Here is a 20,108-nt window from a genome sequence, read left to right as displayed (position 1 = left end):
GCTGCTGTCCACCTGTGTATGTCCTGTGCAAGGGTAAAAGCATTACATGAAGTCTCATCTATGCCTGTGCTCATTTGGATTAAATAAGAGGACCTTAAATCCTCAATCATGATTTAAGTCTACATTCGATTGAGGTTTTTATAAAACTCTGTTGTAGTATTAATCACAGTCTGGGCCAGTCTGTAGAACATCTAATCCTCCACATTGACGCACTGGTCAGATAAAGAGTTGGCACTGGGACCAGAGACCTTTTGAACCAGAGGAGCTCAGGAGTGAAACACAGGACTGAGTCAGAACCACACAGAACAAACCAGAGAACAATGTGCCAATGTGAACGTCTTGCCGTTTCTGTAAAATCATTTTTAAATATTATATACGTGCTACTATTAAACACAAAGCAAAGTCACCTGATTATTCAACTTGAACCAGCCACATCCATGGACTGCTCCTTCAAGGTCGATTTTAAATAGCTCCATGAGCTGCAGCAACTCTCAAACGGAGTTAAAAAGATTTCATTTGGGCAGAGCTCCACCTGCTGGCCATAACATGTAGTGCATTTACTGACTAAACAAAAGTAACGTGATGTCAATTTGCACCTTACGTGTTTTCTTCAAACTGCTATTTTTATTGTACTTTCAAATGACAATGAGAAACAAAACAGTTGCAAGGGCCTGTTCACTAATAACAATATTTTCAATTCGTGTCATTTTTTACTTCCACATCATAATGTATATAAAATTGTGTCTTTATTTTTCCTGTAACAAATGCATTCCCTTTGTCAAGCAAATAAAACGTAATAACAAATAAAACGATTCTTAAAATTAAAAAAAGAAACTCCTTAGAAAATGTTTTTTGGAAAAGTATTCGAATAGAATGATTATAGCAAAACAAAACATTAAAAGATGTCAGTCTGTTATGTAAAGATTTGAAATACAAGGAGGTTAATATTCCCAGGTAATTACAGTCACTTAGATTAATGTCCCACAGTAACACCTTTAAGAGTCTTTTAAGCAACAAAAAAACGTTATGAATTGATAGAATGCTGTCCATCCTCTTCCTCCTCGCTCTGCTCCTGTGCGGGGTTGAGTGGTTCTCTGTCAGCCTCTCGCTCCGTCTGCTCTGATCTTTTGGTCGTCTTGTTCAGAGTACCTCCCTAAAAACATGGAGTCAATCAATCAATCAATCAATCAATCAATCAATCAATCAATCAATCAAAATCGCATATGTAAAGAAAAATACAGAATAAGAGCCCAACCTGTCTGTGGTCCACAATATTAAGTAGAACTGAGACAATGATACAGCAGATTGTATTCGCCAACATAAAGATCATCATTCTCTGCCAACGCCAAACGGGAATCTTTTCACTACAGATAAAAAAAAAAGAATCAGAGTTTAACATGTACAAACAATAGAACTTTTACATTTAGTCAAAGTTGGTCAAACCTTGATTTGTTTCCCAAAATCTGTCCGACCACCAAATTGGACACACCGATTCCAATCATCTGTATGGAGGTAGCGAGGCCCATGGCTGTCCCTAAGGTTGCCTGAGGAACCACCAGGGGAATAGATGGCCACATGCTCGCCTAGGATAAAGTAGAGAGTCAGTTTAAATTTAGCTTTATATATAGTCGTCTTTAACAATGGTGTTACAAAACTTACTGCAGCAAATGAATAGGTGACTCCGAGCCAAACAGTCGATACAAGGGGCGGGACAAAGGTGAATGCCAGCAGACCAAATACTGGTATTGTAAAGACAGCACAAGCCACAGCGAAAACCCCACGCAGACCGACGTAATCCTGGGAAACACAAACACAAATGTGAATCAATGTTGTTAAAATGTCTTCTCATCAAACTTAAATATGGAAATAAATGAATGTGTACGTACTATTAGTATTCCCACACAGGCTGATAGGACCAGAGATGAGTCATACACTGCCCCTGCGATATACGAGGCCTCTTTCTGACTGTAGTCACTGTATTTGTCCTGGATGAACTTGCTGCAATTGACAAAGTTTTACATAGCAGCAAACTTTGAAAAATGTGTCGCAAAAACAAGGCTTCCAGCAGTTTAAACGCTAACAAGATATAGTAGAATATGTTTGGATATATTGATTGTTATTACCTGGAATCAGCAATAAATGGGAAAATGCCATTGTAGAAAAACATAATGGTGAGAACCAGCAGCCAGTATCTTAGCGAGAGGAGCTTCACATCCTGAACCCTCTGAACAGCAAACAAGACAAAACCAGGCTATGTTTAAAAAAATGAATAATTGTAATTCTATTGAAGTATGTATATTTGTTAAACTGTTTATACCACTTTGCGAGACTGCTCCTGAACGGCGCCATCAAGACCAAGCTGCTTCATTCCAACTTTGTCCAGGGCACTGACAATGATGGCAGAAGAAAAGCCAAGGACGCACAGTAGCGCACCTACAGATAAATTGAAGTTAACCTGCATTGAAGTTTCTCATTGTAAATAGTTGTATCACTACCTACCTCCCCAAAGTGTCCATTGCATGCCGAATCTTTCTTCAAACCTCTGTGTGAGAAAGAAGTTAAGCACTGAGCCCAGACGAGAAAAGGCCAAGGTTAAACCGAACGCCAAGGCCAGCTCCTTCCCCTTGAACCAAAATGCTGTGATCCGGTTCTGAACAACTAAGAAAAACAATAATAGCTTAATAATAATAATAGTAATGCAGTCATAACACGCTTGTAATTCAAGTTTTTCGTGCACATACTGGTGAGAGATCCATTGCCTGACCCGAACAATAGCCGGCCAGTGAGCATGAGTGGCAGCAGATAAGGCGTCCCTTTGAAGTGTGAACCCAGGGCAAACAGGGAAGACCCCAAAACGCACAGGAACGAGAAGAGAAACACGCCGACTGCATCGAGAAGAAAACAAACCCATGCAAATAATCATCTTGTCCTTTTCACACTGATTTGCAATCTACAAACTCACAGCGATTTCCCAGTTTGTCGATCAGAAAGCCTGCCACTATTACCACTATGGCGTTCCTATTGACAGAGGAGATGACAGAGTGATCTAATCATATTGGTGGGTCAGAGACAATCCAACGGGTGTGAATGCGCTTACGTCCAAGCATAGATAGCGTAAAGAAGATTGTACTGCTGAGGGGTCATGCCGAGTCCCTCCACACAGTCCACTGTCGAATTGATCACTGTAGTATTGGAGCAGGTCAGATTCTAGAAGAGATCAAATACATGCAATAAATACACTGGTATTTATACTCTGGTGTGTAAAGTTGGTGTCCATTTTTCTCTTGTTTGCCCTTGGCTTCCTGCACATACCCCTTGGAACTGATCTTGCAAAACACTAGGCATGTCAAAGCAGAAGTAGGATCCAAACGTCAGCAGGCAGTTGAAGAACAGCACCACAAAGCGATAATAGCCTGTGAATATAAAGTATACTTAGTTATTACTGAATAAAGGCATTCAAGGCCAATAAATGGATTTGGTACATCATAAATACATAAATACATAAATATGAACCCAGAACCAGTATCTAATTATTTAATTACCATGTTTCACAGTAAGATACAGAACTGTAAAGTAGCTATCTTTGTTTGAAGCTGGGGTATGTGACTTTTTTTTGGTAAATGAGTACATTTTCCCTCAAATAGTATCTCGTTAAAGCAAGCAAAAATTAGACCACTGCGTGCGGTCTGCAGCTTATAATAAAGTATTTTATGTCTCGTCAAGCCAGAAGTAAGAGCTTAAATAAGTGTTCTGCTTGGCTGATTGGGTGGTCCACTCCAGTTCCACTTCACAGTCTGAAAAAGGCCATTTTAAAGCTATATACAGCACAAAAATGAATGCTTGTGAATTAACGACGTGCCAAAGGGTTTGTGAGAGCTGGGGATGATCTAGTCAGATTTATAAACCTACTACCTATTTGGAGGTACCCCAGATTTAAATACAGTTTTTATAGATTGCAACATGAAACTGTCCTGCACAGGAACTACAACTGGACATTTTCCTGGTACAAGGCATTTTTATTTTTTTTTGTACATTGTCCTTGCAAATAAAAAATACAATCTATAAGTGTTAACCTAATGCACAGTCCATGTACACACTCACACAAGTTAGTTCCATGTTATGACACGAAAACTATAGCTGAAGAGTATTTAAAGTAAATAAAAATAAAAAGTTCTTTTGTGGCTTTCCTGTCACATGAGTTTTTGGACGACCCTAAAAATCATCACTTGCTGAGTTGTTGTTTTTTTTCTTACCCAGATGAGAACAACACTAGACAAAGGGTAGTAAATCAGTGCTGCTATGCGTGTAAATAACATTATTCAGACTTACCTTGCTCTGCGGGTTGAGCCATTATGCAAGAAAAGATTGAAAGCGACAACAGAGAAAAACTGAAATCACATTATTTAGTGTTGTTTACATGGACAGAGCTGGCCTAGCACAGGTCAGCTGCTAGCACTCACTGTAGATCTCTAAAGTATACGGATACAAATCTGAAGCCGCTTCGGGTGCGCAGGTTGTTTATACATCGTACGTCACGAGCGTTACACAAATAGTTCCGCTGGAAACATGAACAGACGGTTATTTTGTTCAACTTCAATACACGTTTAAGAATATTAATATTAACAACAATATATACTTGTTATGTGATTACACATTTATACCACGAATAAAATACGTGTTCCTTTTAGAATTTATTAGTATATTTCACACTGTAAAAGGATATTTGTCCCCTTGTGGGCACCCGTAGGAGTAAAAAACCCAACAAAAAACCAACATCTTTTTATAGTTTAAGATTGTTGAGGGGAAACCTTGATATTTATAGGAATGTCGTATTTATGTCTACAACAGCAGGTCTGACAGTTGGTATTTCAAGATGGATAAAATGTCTGCATTGCGTCGAGCTAAAACATGGGAAATATCTGAATCCGAGGATGAAATTGAGGTAGAAAACAAACCAACACCAGAATTAAAATGTCACGAGAAAGAAACAACGATCCCGTCGATAACAGTGGGCACGAATGATGACAAGTCTCCTCAATCTCCTCCTGCAGCTAAAAACAAGTCCAGAAAAACGTCTACTTTGCCTCCTCCTCCCCAAACCTCAGCAGGTCCTGGTGGTACTCCCAGTCCCACCAGGAAACGCCGGAGCAAAGAGGAGATGGAGCTGGACATGCAAAAGGCCCAGGAGAGAAAGGAGGCCAGGGAGAGAGCCAAGGCTGCAAAGGCTCAGGAGAAGGAAGAGAAGAAAGTGGAGCAGCAGAGGAGGAGAGAGGCTGCACAACGCATCAAGACTCTCAGACCAGAGAACTGCCTCAAATGTCTCACTGTGGGCATTGACCCAGGTACATACAGGGATGCCATTATAAGATAAACTCATACTCTTTAATGTATATATTGTCATTGTAAATAGATTTAGTATTCCATTCCCATAGGTCCATATAATAATTTGCTTGGAAAGTACTGAATTATTTGCTGTAGTTCTCTGTATTTTTATTTTGTTTTTGGCATTGGTATTGGAGAAGTGTGTATTCTGGATCCCAGGCAACATAATAGCAGCTTTAGACTCTCTGTCACCCACAATGACAAGTTCTAAGACACAGGGAAAGAATATTTTGGAGTTAAACAATAATTTGGTGCCTTAATATCTTAGTGATTCGGTCATAACAAACATGCACAGCAACAATCTACCTCAGTCCAGGCTCCAGTCCACTCTGCACATTTTATTTTGTAATTGTTTATTTCTTTCTTCTTCAGCTCTTTTGCAACAAGAAGGTTCAGACATTTTACTTGGAACATTATCTTCATTTGAATGGAAATTTCTTATTGAAAGTCAGCGTCTCAGTCACTCGATCACATGGTCCAGACAACTCCCCGAGGTAAGCGTGTAAATGTTCCCTTAATAAAAAGTGCTGTTGCACAAATATCATCTTCTTCCTTTAGGATGGTGATAAAATAGTGGAAGAAGAGCAGGTTCTGCTGGTAATTGGGTGGAGTGACTTTTTAGATCTGGTCCCTGCGGTGAATGTAAGTTATTTGAGTATTGTTAAATAATACATGCAGCGCCCATGGTACTGTTGGTAGATATTCTTGTTCATTTTATAGTTGTTGAATAAAGGAGGTGATGGAACAGGCAGGAATTCATTTTTAAGCCCTCTGCTGGAGTTTTTGAATCGGGATGCAAAAAAGGTGGTCACAATCCTGGTGACATACTCTCCACTTGAACACACGTAAGAAGATTCTTTCATTTGTATAATCAGATTATGTGCACAATTTATTAACTTTTTTGTTTTAACTCAACATTAGCAGTTCTTTAAGTGGAGACTCATATAAAGAAACTCTAGCCTCCGATTTAGGAATGGACCAACTAGAAATTGAAGAGGTTAGCTGTCTTTTTACTCTGCTTATTTCTGATTTATTTTTATCGACATAAACTTATACGGCTTACTTCTAGGTCCTTGTCCATCTGCAGCTGTACAAGAATGTCTCCTTAGTTTTCTTGGATGGATGGCAGGGTGTGACTAACCAAGTTGCAGCTGTGACCAAAGCATTGTCCAAACGCCCTTATAAGTATGCCCAAGTCTTAATGAACCATGTCATATTTCTACTACACTTGCTGTTTATTTCTGTGCTTTTAGACTGCAGACCGAGCAATCAGAGCTGCCCTTCTGTGTGGACGGCTCGTGGGCCAGCGGCGCTCGGGTGGAAAGGGATGGCTCAGGGCTGGAGCAGGTGTGGGCTTTACAGTTACAGCAGCTCAACAGAGTCAGTCCTGTTGTGGCTGCCACTGTCACTGCAGCCTATCAGTCACCTCAGCTCCTCTTACAGGTATGTTAGACGACCGGTTTATGCTCCGGGCATTATTGACTCAAATAGATGTTTCCTGTGTTTCAGGCTTACCAGAAGTTAGAATCCGAGGAGGAGAGAAAAGTTTTGCTTGCTGGACTTCTAATTAAGACCGGAGGTAAAGAGAGACGCATTGGACCAGAGATATCCTCCAGAGTTTACCGCTGCTTCACAAGCCAAAATCCTCAGCTGGTCCTGGACTAGTCTGAGTATAGTAATACTAATATGGTTTCTAATGAAATCTTGGCTCCAGTTGGTCGCTTACATGTTTGTTGTGTTGTTTACAAAATACTCCTGCGATATCATGTATTACTATGTATATAACAGATTTATAATCATGGAAAAGTTTCATGCTAGAAAATATTGATTAAATGAATAAATCATGTGCATTTCTTAATACAATCATTATTTTTTATTTAAGAACATCAAGTAAAAAAAAAGGTAAGCAAAACATAACTGTAAAAACAAAGATTCTGTTTATAAAACAGAGTATGAAAAGTTCCTGAGTAGCATGAGGACTCCACCTCCATTTGTCTGTAATGGCATATTAGACTTTCAAAGACAAAAACTAAAGGAACATGGCTCTTAATAGTATGAAAGTGCAAGTTATAATTATATATGATATATATATATATCTTTAAACAGATCGTATCAAATGTTGTACCTACAAACATTGATTCTTTAGAATAATTAGTTTTATAAACATAAGTTACATATGCACGTATGCATGTGATGTTCTTTCAGATTTCACACAAAGGAGACATCAATGGCAAAGGTAGAGATTTTTAACTAATTCCGTAAACACTGGTCATGTCCATCGGCACCTCTTGCTCTGGTAATCCTCCGGCTCAGAGCTGTAGCTGCCGTAGTACAGGGACACTGGGCTGGGGATTGGACTGATGCTCGGACTGGAAGGCAGACTTTTGTCATCATAATAGATATCAGACAACTCCACGGTGGGCTCTAAAGTGTCCTTATTCTCAATGCTGTTGTTGTTAAGGGAGAACACCCAGCCCATCTGAGCACTGAGGAGGCTGCGTAAACCGGGCGGTACGTCCAAAGCACTCAGCACATCCGGGCAGCGGGGAAACATTTTGCGGAGCTGAGCACAGCACAGGTACTGTAGTGAGGTGGGCGCGTAGCAGGCACGGATCACCTTCATACTGCTCTTGGCTGCAGTGGAGCATGCCATTGGGTAGAACTTCTTATTCTGCAACTTATTGGCAGCAACCCCTGGTGGTGCGGAAGTATTAATAGCATCTATTTACCACACAGTTGAGCAAAGATGATGATTAGTAAAGTATACTTGGTGCTACAGCTAATCACACTCCATACCTATGCAGTGGCGGTTCTTGTAGAATGTCAGCGTTCCATGCCAAGTGTCCAGATGGACTCCTATAATAGACCCTTGACCAAACCGAGGGGAGAACCTCACTTTGTCGCCTTTGTGCTGAAACAGACCTTTTGACACATCAGGGTTTAAGTTTGTGTATGGCCCAGGGTTGAAAGTACATTAACTATTGTACTGTCCAATTACCTGTGTAGGAAAGCCCCCAGCTGTCTTCATCATGACCCAAGAAGCTCCCAAAACTGTATTTGAACTTTTCCAAGTTCACTTCCAATGTTCCTATTCCCACCATCTGCAACAACCCAACCCAAGAAACATTAGTTTTGCAACTTTAATTAAATTAAAGACAAAAAATTTAGACAAAAATCCCACCATATCTGTTCCATAGACTGGTGAGGTCATCTTCACCTCCCAGAAGTGCTGTCCCTCTGTGAGCTGCTTGTTGCCCCTGATAGCAGCCGTGCCACAGCTGTAGTCTGAGTGAAAACTCACTTTCCTGTTCTCACTGCTCAAGAATGCTCCAGTGACGTTGCACTTTTCATCCCAAACCCAGTCAAAATCTACAAACAATATGAATTGAATTAGGTCACACATTAGCTGTGTGGTCATGCATGCAAGAATTTTTACATTGAATTCAATTGTTGAATAAATTATTTTAATAATTGGCATTATTGTATATTACCGTATACACATTAAATGTAAATAAACAAATAATAATTAAAAAAGGTAACACATAAACATTTGAGGATGAATGTCATTCCTCTAATATTCAATTGGATCTGTAATTTTCTTCCACATGCAAATAAACTATTAAGTTGTTTCACCTTGATCCTCCTCTCCACACCTGCAGTCGCTGATGAGGTTGAACCCGTTGAGAATGGTCCCCAGAGTGGTCTCATCGTGCTGCTGACACTGGCAGAAGGACTCCCCTGTCACTGGGACTGTACTAGGCAGAGCCAGCACCTCAGGGACAGGCTCTAGGTGATCCACCTCCACGGGCAAATCGTGAATCTGACGACAAACGGCACACGCAGCAGCCATTACCTTCGGAGAAGTGTCTATTGTAATTTCACTTGGTCAAGTTGAAGTGTCCTGAAAATCTGCCTTCACAATTGCCCCACTGAGTGAGTGATGGTGCCTATATAACCCCCCATACGGTCTTGGACATTTAACCCTTTCCCTAAAAGTTGCTCTGGATTCCCATAGGACGGACAAGTCACGTGTACCGGCATGCAAAATTAGACTCATTCCAAAAATACCCTCTGCCCTACTACTGTGCTCAAAACCATTTTAGACATGGGGCAGTTTCAATGGAAAACTACTAGTAACACTGGTGGGATATTATGTACATTGCAGATTTGTTGGCCTTTATTGTATCCCCTCATCATGTATTTTGGCTACAAGTCTCTACCTGGAATGCTTCCTGTTGCTCTTCTGTTCTGTTCCATGTCTGGATCAGTGCCAGGGCATCTGCCTCTCTCTGAGTCTCAGTCCAGGCCAGGCGCGCTCTGCCGTTCCTGGTCCTTCTCAGCATGGCAGCTCTGTGGACAGCAGGCCGACACCTTATGACCAGCTGGCACATGCATAGTAGGTCACACACACACACTCGGGTTACTGCATGTCTGCTGAGGCCAAGGATAGCTATATCGATGTCTGACCACTGAAGAGATTCAGTAATGCAATGTTGCATAGCTCATAGAGCACATTTTCTAGACTGTGTGATGGTTGCCATTTATATTTATGACATTTTTATACGCTTTACGATTGAACAGTGTTGAAAAATCTGATGACGTTCTCAAATATTAATTAATTAATTGAATTTACAATAAATAAGTATTCTAATATTTAACTATTACATACTATTTATGTAGCCATACTGTTGTTGTTATCTTATCTTATCTTATCTTATTATTATTATGTATTGTATTTTGGAAAGGTCTCTAGCTGACAGTTCAATAATACATTGTACTATAAGTATTTCTTTCACGTTCGATACTGTGATATTATTTCTAGAATTTTCTTTGCATAGAGGCATGTTTCTAAGCGCACCAGATGCTGCCCGCTATAGCATTCATTTAGATTAGTCTGGGGCTAGTCTTACTTTAATTGGTCCTTGCCCTACATAAGCTTCAACAAAGACGCACTCATGGGCCTAGAAACGCCAAAGTGATGGAAGAAGGACTTCTAAAGGATAAAACGACAAAGACGTCCCATGACCTCATGGGCTTTGTACTTCCAAAGCACCGAACGTCAAAGAGGGCGAGGAAGGTGAAGAAGAGTCTCCCTGGAATAAAGCCGGTTGGTCTCTGACACAACAACTATTCTAGTCACAAAAACACATCATGACCTCATGGGCTTTGTAACGCCAAAGCGATGGGAGGAGTACTTTTACGGACTACGACAGAGTCTGAGGACTACGAAACGTCTGAGGAATAAAGTCTGGCGGTAATGCAACACTCGGATGCCAACCGCCATAAAACAACAACAACAACAACAACACTCTGAACAACACGGTGCCTAACACTGTATTTCAAATGTTTTAGCTAAATCAACTATAATAGGCTATGTATCGAATTATGTGTATGAGAGCTTAATAGTGGAATCCTCAACAATATGGTATAAACTCGAATAATGATCTAATTGTCTACTCGACGCCTTTTTTAATCGCAACAATTGAAGACGTAACAACTGTGCAAAAGAAGGCAGTCTCTTACCTTATGGTGGTCTTCTTGGACGCGGTCTTGCAGTGACTCATTTGATTCCAACGTGGTCCAGATCTGACTTGGACAGGTGCCGTGAACCTTGTCACATAAGTAAACATTACTTTTCCACGCCCCCATCTGCATGTATTGGATAAGACCCGGGTGGAAGGAGGAGTCTAACCCCATCGACGTCTGATTTATGCATTATTTATTACAAATGTATAATTTGTAAATAACCTTAGTGATAATCATATTGATTAATTTCATTTCCATATATAATCAATTATTTTATTTATATTTGGTCGTGAAAGGTTGCTTAAAATCCAAAGAAGAAGAACGTAATGTCATTGGCGTTGAAGTGACGAGGGCGGGACTTCAGCCCAAAGCGTGATCGGCGATTGGCCATACTATTGGTCGTGCGTCATGAGACACGGAAGTGCTTGGTATCACGAATCTGCGTGCATCAGGCACAGACACGAGTAATATGGAACAAAATACTGGTAATTTAAAACTTCTTTCTACACTTTTGCCAAAGCTGGAATAACAACAGCTGAATTTTACACAGATTATGTCAGCCGTGATCTGATTTATAAATGTGGGTTATGTAACAATGCTGCAATATCATGCTTGTCAAGAAAAAGTTTCGCAAAGTGTTCTCTATAATTGTGTTGCTTTTTTATTCTACACCAAACCAGACAACTTATCCAATGTGCGACATGTGGTGCTTGTCCTGTCTGGAAAAGGTGGAGTTGGAAAAAGTACCATCACCACAGAACTGGCCCTGGCCCTTAGACAAGAGGGCAAGAAGGTGAGGATGTACTTTTAACCTACATAGTGCGAGTATGAAACTAAACAATGATGTGTTCATAAGGTTGGTATCCTAGATGTTGACCTGTGTGGCCCCAGTATTCCTCGGATGTTAAGTGTTGGGCGTCCAGATGTGCACCAGTGTGACGCAGGATGGGTGCCAGTCTACACAGATGCTGAGAAAAGTCTTGCTCTGATGTCCATTGGCTTTCTCATGGAGGATCCTGACGAGGCAGTAGTGTGGAGGGGCCCTAAGAAGACAGGTACTTGCCTTTGTCTTGTTTTTTTTAAAGACTTTTTGTACAGTTCAGCGTTAGACTTTCTTTTGTGTTTGTATATTTCAATTTTGTATAGATAATGGAGGCATTAATTTAAACATGGATTAAATTAGATTTACTATTAAAAAAAAAAATCTTATTTTCTTATTAATGAGCTCTCATCTACAGCTTTGATAGGTCAGTTTGTGTCGGATGTATCTTGGGGAGAGCTGGACGTACTTCTCGTGGACACTCCTCCAGGGACATCAGATGAGCATTTGGCTGTGCTCGAGAACTTGAAGAAACACAGAGTGGATGGAGCTGTGCTGGTCACTACTCCACAGGTAACACTGGTTCATTGTTGTAATGTTACTAAGACAAACTTTATTAAACCACTGTTATCCTCAAGGGAATGTGTATCTTATATAATTGTTTCTAGTTATGTGATCAGACATAATACAAGATAAACATTCATTCAAAATGAATCTTATCCCTTTCCATTGTATCACTTAAAGGCCGTGTCTACAGGGGATGTGAGAAGAGAAATCACCTTTTGTAAGAAGACAGGCGTTCGTATACTGGGCATTGTTGAAAACATGAGTGGATTTGTTTGCCCACATTGTTCAGTGAGTATATTCCTCAAGTTTAGACTACACAACACTTACCAGTTTTTCATCTTAAACTTCCAATTCACTTCTCAGGAATGCAGTAACATCTTCTCAAAGGGCGGCGGCGAAGAGTTGGCCAAACTCACTGGATCAGTCTTTCTAGGTAAGGCAGGGCTTGTAATGTAAGCTTTCAACCACAAGGTGTCATATGCGGTATTGCCTTTCATTCATGTATCTGAGGCCTTGTACATCACTGCTGAAACGCTCTGTGCAGACAGCATTGTAGTATTGGCCTTCACATAATCCCCATGATCAATAACCCTCAGTCAAATTAATAGATTTATTAACAGTTTCTCTTTCACTGATCCATATTGTGTGCACATTTGAAAGCAGTGTAATGAAGCTGCTACTTTACTCACTGTGTGGCCCAATAATAATAATGTGGATACATGAAGTTGTCATACTAAATTGTATCTTTTGCAGGTTCTGTGCCCTTGGATCCACAATTGAGCACAAGCACAGAGGAAGGCAAGGACTTCATGCAGTTATTCCCAGAAAGTGCCACATTCAGTGCAATAAGCAGCATTTGTGCAACTCTCCTCAAAAGCCTTGAAAATTGACGATTATTTTTGTATTATGATGACTTAAACTATTAAACATTTGTCTGAAGTCCATAATACTGTGTCATATTCAATACTATTGCAGATTAGGGTCAAAGGATTACTCGAAAGCAATTTTTTGTGTGAAAGCCAAACCAAATCTATGTTGGAATCTTCTTTAATTTGATTGTGAAAACAATCACGTCGACACATCAGGATAAGTTAATACAGCATTTTAGGTTGGCGTTTCAGTAAATGTGCTAGAAGCAGTGCCATTTTAAGAAAACATACCCCAGATCAAATTAGAAGTTTTGACAATCCCATGATTTCTATTTGCTACAGAATGCATCACCAATGTCCAGCCAGTCAAAGCATACAGACTTTTGATCTGGAATACAATGTCACAAAATCACCTGCTTGAGAGCGTCAGAACCAACAGCAACAAAACACTGAACTCCGTGCAGGATTTGAATGGCTGGCATGTTGAAGAGATGAGATACAGCCACAAATGAGTGAGAAGGATGAAATGGAGATGAATTTGGAAAATTACACTTGTGACACCCACCACTGGGCACACATCTTTAATGCAAACAGTAGCACTACAGGAATACACTGAGGTTTGAGAATGTCGCGTAATGATTAGAATACAGCTACACACAACTCCCACTCCACCAGAAACATACTAAAGGCAATCTTAATTGTTAAGATACATCCAGAGGAATCCAACCACTTATAACAATTAACCCACAGTGCATAAATCTATCTATATAGATATTTGTATATCTGTATATATGTATAATATATCCTTGGATTTAAGTTCAATTAACAATTTATTATAAATAAAAATCATTGGGAAAAACAAAAACCATACACATTTCTCTTTACAAATAGATCCTTAAGATTAAATGCAGAAATCGTGTCAACTCCCACAATGATATGGGGGACATAAAAGCTCTGCGGCCCTTTGGTCAGCTTTCATAGACCAGAGGCCGAGCTGCCTCAGCCGGCCTCTAGGCCTGAAAAAAGTGGAGGGAGAAGAAATCATACAACTTTTTGAAACACACACACGCACACACAAGACCGACAAATCACTACATTGCGCATTTACAAGTTGACTATCAAACTGGGACAACTGTACACATTGTTGATATAAGACCATATTCATGGATCCATTTTAATAAGTTTCCCCCCTTGCCTTCACTCGTTTCATTTTGTGTGGCAGAAATTGGAATTTTTCCCCCCGTTTTACACCTTCTCCAGCAGCAACATAAAGGACAGATCTTGGAGATGTTTGGGCGTTTACTTCGTAGAGAGAATTAGGGCAACAATTAGCCCATAGAGCCCCAAGACCTCAGCAAAAATAAGGATGAGGATCATGCCCACGAATAGCCTTGGCTGTTGAGCTGTGCCCCTCACTCCTGCGTCGCCCACGATGCCGATCGCAAATCCTGCCGCCAGCCCGCTCAGGCCTACACTCAGCCCGGCTCCCAGGTGAAGGAAACTCCTGCACACAGATACTCGCATGTCAAAACATTCATTTATCATCTTAACACAGTGGGGGAAAAAGCTATTTACAACTACAAATGTGACAAGAACAATATGCAATTTTTTTTATCCGTTTGTCTCTCACTCTGGGCAGCTGCAAAAGCGAATCACATTTTAGTATAATCGATGTAAAGGTTCTATTTTACACATCCGTTTTGCCCATTTTCATTGCGTAGCATTTAAAAACAGATTTATACATTCTTTGTTTACTCAAAATGAATTGTAAATCATGGTCACTGAACGACAATGGATGCATTTATTAGCAATATGACTTATTTGACCTCACTTCTCATAAGCTTTTTTGCTGCGTGGATAAATACAGCGTAAGAAACATGAATGGAGTAAACACACACACACTCACCTGTAGAGGCTGAGCTTGTCTGAAATGTTGTTGGCAATCAACACCGCTACTACCAGGCCGTAGATGGCTATAATACCCGCCATGACCACAGGGATGATGGACTTCATGATGAGCTCTGGCCTCATGACCGACATGGCGGCGATGCCCGTACCACTTTTGGCTGTTCCATAGGCCGCTCCCAAGGCTGGCGAGAGAGGAGACAAGCAAGTGTTCAAAAATACTCACATTTAGGTCACTTGAATGTACCTTGAAATTGACAGAACCATTTCATGAAAGTTAGACATGGTAAAATGTCGCTTATGTCACGATAGCTCAAATTCATTAGTGAACATTACTGTACTGTAGAATCAGCGGACATTGCACAATAGAAAAAAGGGCGTGATCAAAAACACATGTTAGTTTTACTTCCTCGTAAACATCCACTATGGCTCAACCTAGGGAAATACAATGAAGTCAAACCATTGGTCAAGTACCACATTTAAGGATCTGAGGTATGTTTGATAGCAAGTAAAAATGAAACTATATTCAAGCCACAAGAGCAAGACGGCACCGCTGCAAAACGGAACAGGCTAGCTGGAGCATGGCATCAGTAAAATGAAAAAGGGAGGAGTACAAAGTGCATCATCAGCATTTGCCGGGACAGCCTGTGATGAAGAGCAGAGTCCTCTACGTCACAGCACCGTCCTACTGCAGGAGAACGCAGGGCTAAAATTAGAACCCAGTAAAGACTTTCTACCAAAGATAATATATGAAATTGTAAATGTGTCAGGGAAACTGCCTGGTGACTTATGCACTTGTCTAGTGCTTATCCTAATAAACAAGGCCCGTACATTTCAAATGGCAAAAAGAAGTTAAGTCAGTCAATCCCTAATGTACACATGGCAGCCAGCCACAACCCCAGTCGCTCCATATCGATTCACACCGTGACCGATTCCATCAACATCATTGTAAACCCAGCAGTGACCAGACCATCTGACGGTAACAGGGTTTCAGCTGTATGCAACAGTCCTCCTGAAGATGCAAGACAGGCCTCAACTATAACCATGTTCAAATCTAGGCTAAAACGGTTTTGTTTAGCTGTGCAGTGACTGATGATTGGATTTTATTTGCACTCTTCTCTTTAATGTCTTTTTTGTGATTTTAATGCATTTTTTCCTATTGTGTGAATTGCCTTGTGTATGGCATGTGCTCTACAAATAAACTTTGCCTAACAGACAAACCTGGCATAGACAAAAGGTTTCTATTCTGTTAAAATTAGCATTCAAACATTAGTGAACCCTGCTGTCTAGAGGCCTTCATTCATTCTATTCGACATCAGTCATCATCGTCACAGGTTTGATGCATGGCAACGGTGAAGCAAAACCTCTGGCAGTAATCCTAATCCTGTCATTTTCGGTAAAGAGCTTTACATCTTGCAGCATGATATTTGATGTGTGGGGTGCCCTTGTGACGTCCTGTGACGTCAAAGTGGGATGTGTCTCTAGCTAGACACGCTCACGCTCTTGCCTTGGAACAGCCCCCGCAAAGCTGGACAGGGCCAAAGCAGGTCAAAATGAGGAAGCCGTCGTGCGAGGAATAGATAAATCATGTTTTACTTTTTATTTTTTTTAATGTTCCTCCTTTTGTGCAACTCATCAATATTCTATAATTGTGTGTCTTTTCTTAGAGATTAAACAAGTGCTGCTTAATTAATATTGCAGTTTGCACATTTTCTGTTAAAAACTGATATCTTGTACATTTGTTACTTTTGTGCGCTTCCCATCATGATCACCAGAAGGCCAGTGCCATCTGCTCTGAATCAGGATCAATGAAACCAGTCGTCTCATCACCTGACACCACGACGGCAGAGTCCTTTACAGAGGCCTAATTACCCATAACCTTTTGGGTGCTTGAGACACTGTCATTTCATAACCACCGGTGTAAATCATGTGACCGGTAAAGACAACATATGACCGCACCTCACGAGGAAGAACCACATAGTTCTCGAGCAGCCCAAATCTCACATCTTTTACTCTAATGAATGAAGCCTACTTTATTAGAAATCCAATACAATCCGTTTTAAATCTTTAGTGATTGGCTGAATGTGAATAAAGTTAGTTTTTTAACTAATATGCAGATATACATAACTCAATTACAAATTACAAAAATCATTACATTGATTGAAGTGAGTAGCTTTATGTTCAAACACTCGAGATTCTCAGTCAGAAGTCTCATCATGTGACCATCATGTGACTTTGTATCATTCCTTTGAGTAATACGGAAGTTAAGCAGCTCTGTCAATCATGAACAAATCATTTGACCATTTTGTTGAATTTAAATTACAGCTGACAATACAAACTAATTGATCAGGATACAAATTGTGCGATCGATGGAAGGACTGGACTATTGATACATGTAGTAGTTACACTATATCAAATCCAGTTAGTTTAAAGGCAGTTAGTTTAAACGTAAAGCAAGAATGCTGCTGTAAAGACACAGGTTAGGCCAGTCTGCTTGTTTAAAGTCTTCACAGAAAGGGCCTGTCTAATAATCTACGGTAGCATTTCCTTAGCACGTTTACAATCTCAGCAGGCAAAAGCAAATGTCCCCTGCCATGAAAAGACTCACGCACGCGTTTTATTTGAACGTTTTCACATTTCCCCCACGTATTCCTTGCTCAGTGTCACAAAAGCTGTGACAGCGTCATGTAGTCGTCATCAGCTGGTTAGCATTAGCATAGCACCACAGCCTGAAACAGAAACTATCGCAAACGTCGTGTGAATGAGACTAAATCCCACTTGCTGAACGTTTTACTGGACCAAAGGCTTGATAAATGTCAGCTAAAGATTAGCAAAGTCTTAGTCAAAAGATAGCGAATGGCGGTGCACGTAAGCTGTAAGATACGGATCATGGCTGAGCACAAGGCGCCTGAGGAGGAGAAGGATGGGACACGCCAATCACGTTTTTATCACGAACAGCAATGTATCAAGAATTAAATCTGAATAAAAGTGTATAATTACCGCTGAACACCATGGCCGCAGAGGCGCCCATCACCGCGAAGAACGGAGCGTATTCGGGGCTTTCTGCAGACATCCTGGCGTGAGGAATACAAAAATAAACTAAATATAAAAGAAGAAGCTGTCAAGTTTTGAAGCTATCAAAGGCCACGGAGCTGATGAAGGCCGAGGACGTGGGGATCGTGTGACCACCTAACTACCTCTGTAAACGGGACAGTCACGACTCTACGGATAAAACCCGGCGCAGCAGCACAAAATGGCGAGGCGGAAAGTGTCACCTGACCGAGCGCGCGGACGGGACCTCCCATCTGCTGCTGGTGCGCACATGATCTTTTACTCCACCATGGACGTGTCTTCTCTGCTTTTACTCACGACTACAGCCCTAATATGAAGACAAATGATAGATTTATTCTGGGATAAAATGGCGACAGTTGAATGTGTGAAGGTCACCCCTGTGAGGCATGGGGATGGTCTGGTCCTCTGCAGGGCTTCCCTTCACCTTCAAAACCACAACTGCGATGTCAGGATGGGGTTAAACACGAGGCTGTCCTATTCTCTGGCCTACTTCTAAAACAATGTTTGTGTTGGCCAAGGAACTATGCTTTGTAGGAAGAAAATGTCCACCATTTCACTAAATAGATCATGTGTCCTAATGTGTTCCTTTCTCATTTTCTACTGATCAAACAGTGCAACGCTGAAATATAAACTTATGTCCACATTTAGCACCACCGCCTTACACTGGCAAAGGAGATGGTTTACATCCAGCTGTGACATGCAGCAGCGTGGTGCGTGTGACTGAAGGAGAATTTGAGGATGACTGTGGTGGGGGAGGAAGAACCCCCTCTGCACCTAAAGCAAACTGTGTGCACGCTGCAGAGAGGAGGGTGAGGCTGGGGCAGCACAGGAGAGATGGCATGAGTGAGTCACACACAGAACGCATGCCCACTGCTCTTCCTCTGTTTTCATCCATCACCCATCATCATCCTCCTCTGCCTCTCTGGTCAGACTGTGACCCTCCCCCATCTTAGGAGAGCCCCCCATCCACTACACTTACAGTAAAATACTCTACCTCAGGGCACAGGCCACACACCGCTCAACCAGAACAAAAAGGACATGGATTCAGTTTTTATGTCAATTCATGATGTCTTTTCACCATTTACATTTTCACACAGTATTTACATTAGGAGGATGCCGTCAATAGGCATATAGTTTCCACCAGTCATTGTGTACAAAGCCTCTTTAAAGTGATAAGTGCAATTATTAGTTAGCTCCTGTTTGTTCTGCTAAAGACCTCATCTTTGTTGCACTGCAGAATTAAACAGTGCCACATTGTAATTCTGAGAGAAATGTATAAAACACATTTGCATTTTTGTATGCAAGTGTACAACTAGGCCTAGGCAAATCTATTAAGATTTATCACAAATGAACCTCACTCATTTGTTGTATTTATGTATCCACATTAGGTCACCTTGTCTCAGGGTGATGCAAAACAACAGTGACTGTTAATGTTGGTTGGCTTGTCCCAGTTAATCCGCTGCACAGACCCTTATGATCCATGGGGCAGGGGCTGTCCAGGAAAACACCCCTCTCTCCGTGTACTCTTAACACTTAAGCGTCTTACTCCTTCAGGCTGGAAAGCGTGGTTTTCAGAAGTGCCAGACCCACACCCAAAGGAGCAGCTAAATATAGACAAGTGCGATTAGCTAAGTGAGAATCTTCAATGAAGGGAGCTGACTTAAGTTGGCAAGACCCGCTCAATGCAGCTTATAATAAAAGGGTAATGTAGCACTTAAGCACTTCGGCATCAAATACATCCATTTTATAGCATGCATTTGGCTGCAGTTATTTCATTGTGATGAGCAGTGATGCTATTTTATCACAGTTTAACCAGCCAGGGTAACCAGGCATTACAGCAATATCCTTTTCTTTCATTCATTTCATTGGCCTTTTGTACAGACACTATGACTCAAACGTATATACTTGGTTTGGAAAACAAAGAGTAGGCTAGTTTTGTAATTGTGTTGTACTCATAACTGTGAGGG

The 20,108-nt window shown here is 40.9% G+C and overlaps 5 protein-coding genes across 8 annotated transcripts; 2 read left to right on the top strand and 3 right to left on the bottom strand.

Annotated features, from left to right (window-relative positions):
• Positions 1–887: 887 nt before the first annotated feature.
• Positions 888–5,070, bottom strand: mfsd1l (major facilitator superfamily domain containing 1-like). Its single transcript, XM_072456222.1, has 14 exons — positions 5,044–5,070; positions 4,330–4,373; positions 3,313–3,413; positions 3,098–3,207; positions 2,963–3,018; positions 2,742–2,885; positions 2,500–2,658; positions 2,318–2,433; positions 2,124–2,224; positions 1,887–1,998; positions 1,660–1,797; positions 1,444–1,583; positions 1,256–1,364; positions 888–1,153 (listed from the first exon to the last, which is right to left on the bottom strand). Exons 2-14 carry the CDS (start codon positions 4,349–4,351, stop codon positions 1,025–1,027), a joined length of 1,437 nt encoding a protein of 478 aa, XP_072312323.1. The 5' UTR covers positions 4,352–4,373; positions 5,044–5,070; the 3' UTR covers positions 888–1,024.
• On the top strand, positions 4,792–7,245 carry eme2 (essential meiotic structure-specific endonuclease subunit 2). Of its 2 annotated transcripts, none has more exons than XM_072456224.1 (8): positions 4,792–5,342; positions 5,755–5,876; positions 5,941–6,024; positions 6,103–6,227; positions 6,316–6,379; positions 6,452–6,567; positions 6,636–6,825; positions 6,892–7,245. In XM_072456224.1, exons 1-8 carry the CDS (start codon positions 4,874–4,876, stop codon positions 7,045–7,047), a joined length of 1,326 nt encoding a protein of 441 aa, XP_072312325.1. In that variant the 5' UTR covers positions 4,792–4,873; the 3' UTR covers positions 7,048–7,245. The 2 variants fall into 2 exon arrangements, with proteins under 2 accessions (XP_072312325.1, XP_072312324.1); XM_072456223.1 differs by having other exon boundaries at positions 6,304–6,379.
• A 348-nt stretch (positions 7,246–7,593) lies between these two features.
• On the bottom strand, positions 7,594–11,034 carry spsb3b (splA/ryanodine receptor domain and SOCS box containing 3b). Of its 3 annotated transcripts, none has more exons than XM_072456226.1 (7): positions 10,906–11,034; positions 9,603–9,732; positions 9,016–9,202; positions 8,564–8,751; positions 8,381–8,483; positions 8,179–8,304; positions 7,594–8,076 (listed from the first exon to the last, which is right to left on the bottom strand). In XM_072456226.1, the coding sequence occupies exons 1-7, from the start codon at positions 11,010–11,012 to the stop codon at positions 7,652–7,654; spliced, it is 1,266 nt and encodes a 421-aa protein (XP_072312327.1). In that variant the 5' UTR covers positions 11,013–11,034; the 3' UTR covers positions 7,594–7,651. The 3 variants fall into 3 exon arrangements, with proteins under 3 accessions (XP_072312327.1, XP_072312326.1, XP_072312328.1); XM_072456225.1 differs by having other exon boundaries at positions 9,603–9,753; positions 10,906–11,024; XM_072456227.1 differs by having other exon boundaries at positions 9,603–9,764; positions 10,906–11,009.
• Positions 11,035–11,259: 225 nt separating this feature from the next.
• On the top strand, positions 11,260–13,236 carry nubp2 (nucleotide binding protein 2 (MinD homolog, E. coli)). Its single transcript, XM_072456229.1, has 7 exons — positions 11,260–11,393; positions 11,589–11,701; positions 11,765–11,963; positions 12,147–12,301; positions 12,473–12,583; positions 12,659–12,728; positions 13,049–13,236. Exons 1-7 carry the CDS (start codon positions 11,378–11,380, stop codon positions 13,183–13,185), a joined length of 801 nt encoding a protein of 266 aa, XP_072312330.1. The 5' UTR covers positions 11,260–11,377; the 3' UTR covers positions 13,186–13,236.
• Positions 13,237–13,701: 465 nt separating this feature from the next.
• On the bottom strand, positions 13,702–18,373 carry atp6v0cb (ATPase H+ transporting V0 subunit cb). The gene is made up of 3 exons (XM_072456230.1): positions 18,070–18,373; positions 15,071–15,254; positions 13,702–14,668 (listed from the first exon to the last, which is right to left on the bottom strand). The coding sequence occupies exons 1-3, from the start codon at positions 18,140–18,142 to the stop codon at positions 14,464–14,466; spliced, it is 462 nt and encodes a 153-aa protein (XP_072312331.1). The 5' UTR covers positions 18,143–18,373; the 3' UTR covers positions 13,702–14,463.
• Between the last annotated feature and the right edge of the window lie 1,735 nt (positions 18,374–20,108).

Source organism: Eucyclogobius newberryi, unplaced genomic scaffold (genome assembly GCF_026437365.1).
Source record: "Eucyclogobius newberryi isolate DKJ021-1_F unplaced genomic scaffold, fEucNew1.0.hap1 SCAF_20, whole genome shotgun sequence".
NCBI lineage: Eukaryota > Metazoa > Chordata > Actinopteri > Gobiiformes > Gobiidae > Eucyclogobius > Eucyclogobius newberryi.
Note: the sequence above shows the minus strand (reverse complement) of the source record. Positions and strands in the feature narration are given on the sequence as shown.

What these genes read in the sequence shown, in the direction of transcription:
- nubp2 (XM_072456229.1), top strand. An exon ending in GAGGGGCCCTAAGAAGACAG is followed by an intron (nt 11,964 to 12,146) that starts GTACTTGCCTTT and finishes TCTCATCTACAG; the next exon opens with CTTTGATAGGTCAGTTTGTG. An exon ending in CACTGGATCAGTCTTTCTAG is followed by an intron (nt 12,729 to 13,048) that starts GTAAGGCAGGGC and finishes TATCTTTTGCAG; the next exon opens with GTTCTGTGCCCTTGGATCCA.
- mfsd1l (XM_072456222.1), bottom strand. Translation starts at nt 4,351, where the DNA reads ATGGCTCAACCCGCAGAGCAAG. An exon ending in CGACAAACTGGGAAATCGCT is followed by an intron (nt 2,886 to 2,962) that starts GTGAGTTTGTAG and finishes TTCTCGATGCAG; the next exon opens with TCGGCGTGTTTCTCTTCTCG. An exon ending in TCACCTATTCATTTGCTGCA is followed by an intron (nt 1,584 to 1,659) that starts GTAAGTTTTGTA and finishes ACTTTATCCTAG; the next exon opens with GCGAGCATGTGGCCATCTAT.
- spsb3b (XM_072456225.1), bottom strand. Translation starts at nt 11,012, where the DNA reads ATGTTTACTTATGTGACAAGGTTCACGGCACCTGTCCAAGTCAGATCT. An exon ending in AGCAACAGGAAGCATTCCAG is followed by an intron (nt 9,203 to 9,602) that starts GTAGAGACTTGT and finishes GTTTGTCGTCAG; the next exon opens with ATTCACGATTTGCCCGTGGA. An exon ending in CAGTCTATGGAACAGATATG is followed by an intron (nt 8,484 to 8,563) that starts GTGGGATTTTTG and finishes GGGTTGTTGCAG; the next exon opens with ATGGTGGGAATAGGAACATT.
- atp6v0cb (XM_072456230.1), bottom strand. Translation starts at nt 18,142, where the DNA reads ATGTCTGCAGAAAGCCCCGAATACGCTCCGTTCTTCGCGGTGATGGGC. An exon ending in TGCGGCCATGGTGTTCAGCG is followed by an intron (nt 15,255 to 18,069) that starts GTAATTATACAC and finishes CTCTCTCGCCAG; the next exon opens with CCTTGGGAGCGGCCTATGGA. An exon ending in GACAAGCTCAGCCTCTACAG is followed by an intron (nt 14,669 to 15,070) that starts GTGAGTGTGTGT and finishes ATCTGTGTGCAG; the next exon opens with GAGTTTCCTTCACCTGGGAG.
- eme2 (XM_072456223.1), top strand. Translation starts at nt 4,874, where the DNA reads ATGGATAAAATGTCTGCATTGCGTCGAGCTAAAACATGGGAAATATCT. An exon ending in CACTGTGGGCATTGACCCAG is followed by an intron (nt 5,343 to 5,754) that starts GTACATACAGGG and finishes TTTCTTCTTCAG; the next exon opens with CTCTTTTGCAACAAGAAGGT. An exon ending in TACTCTCCACTTGAACACAC is followed by an intron (nt 6,228 to 6,303) that starts GTAAGAAGATTC and finishes ACTCAACATTAG; the next exon opens with CAGTTCTTTAAGTGGAGACT.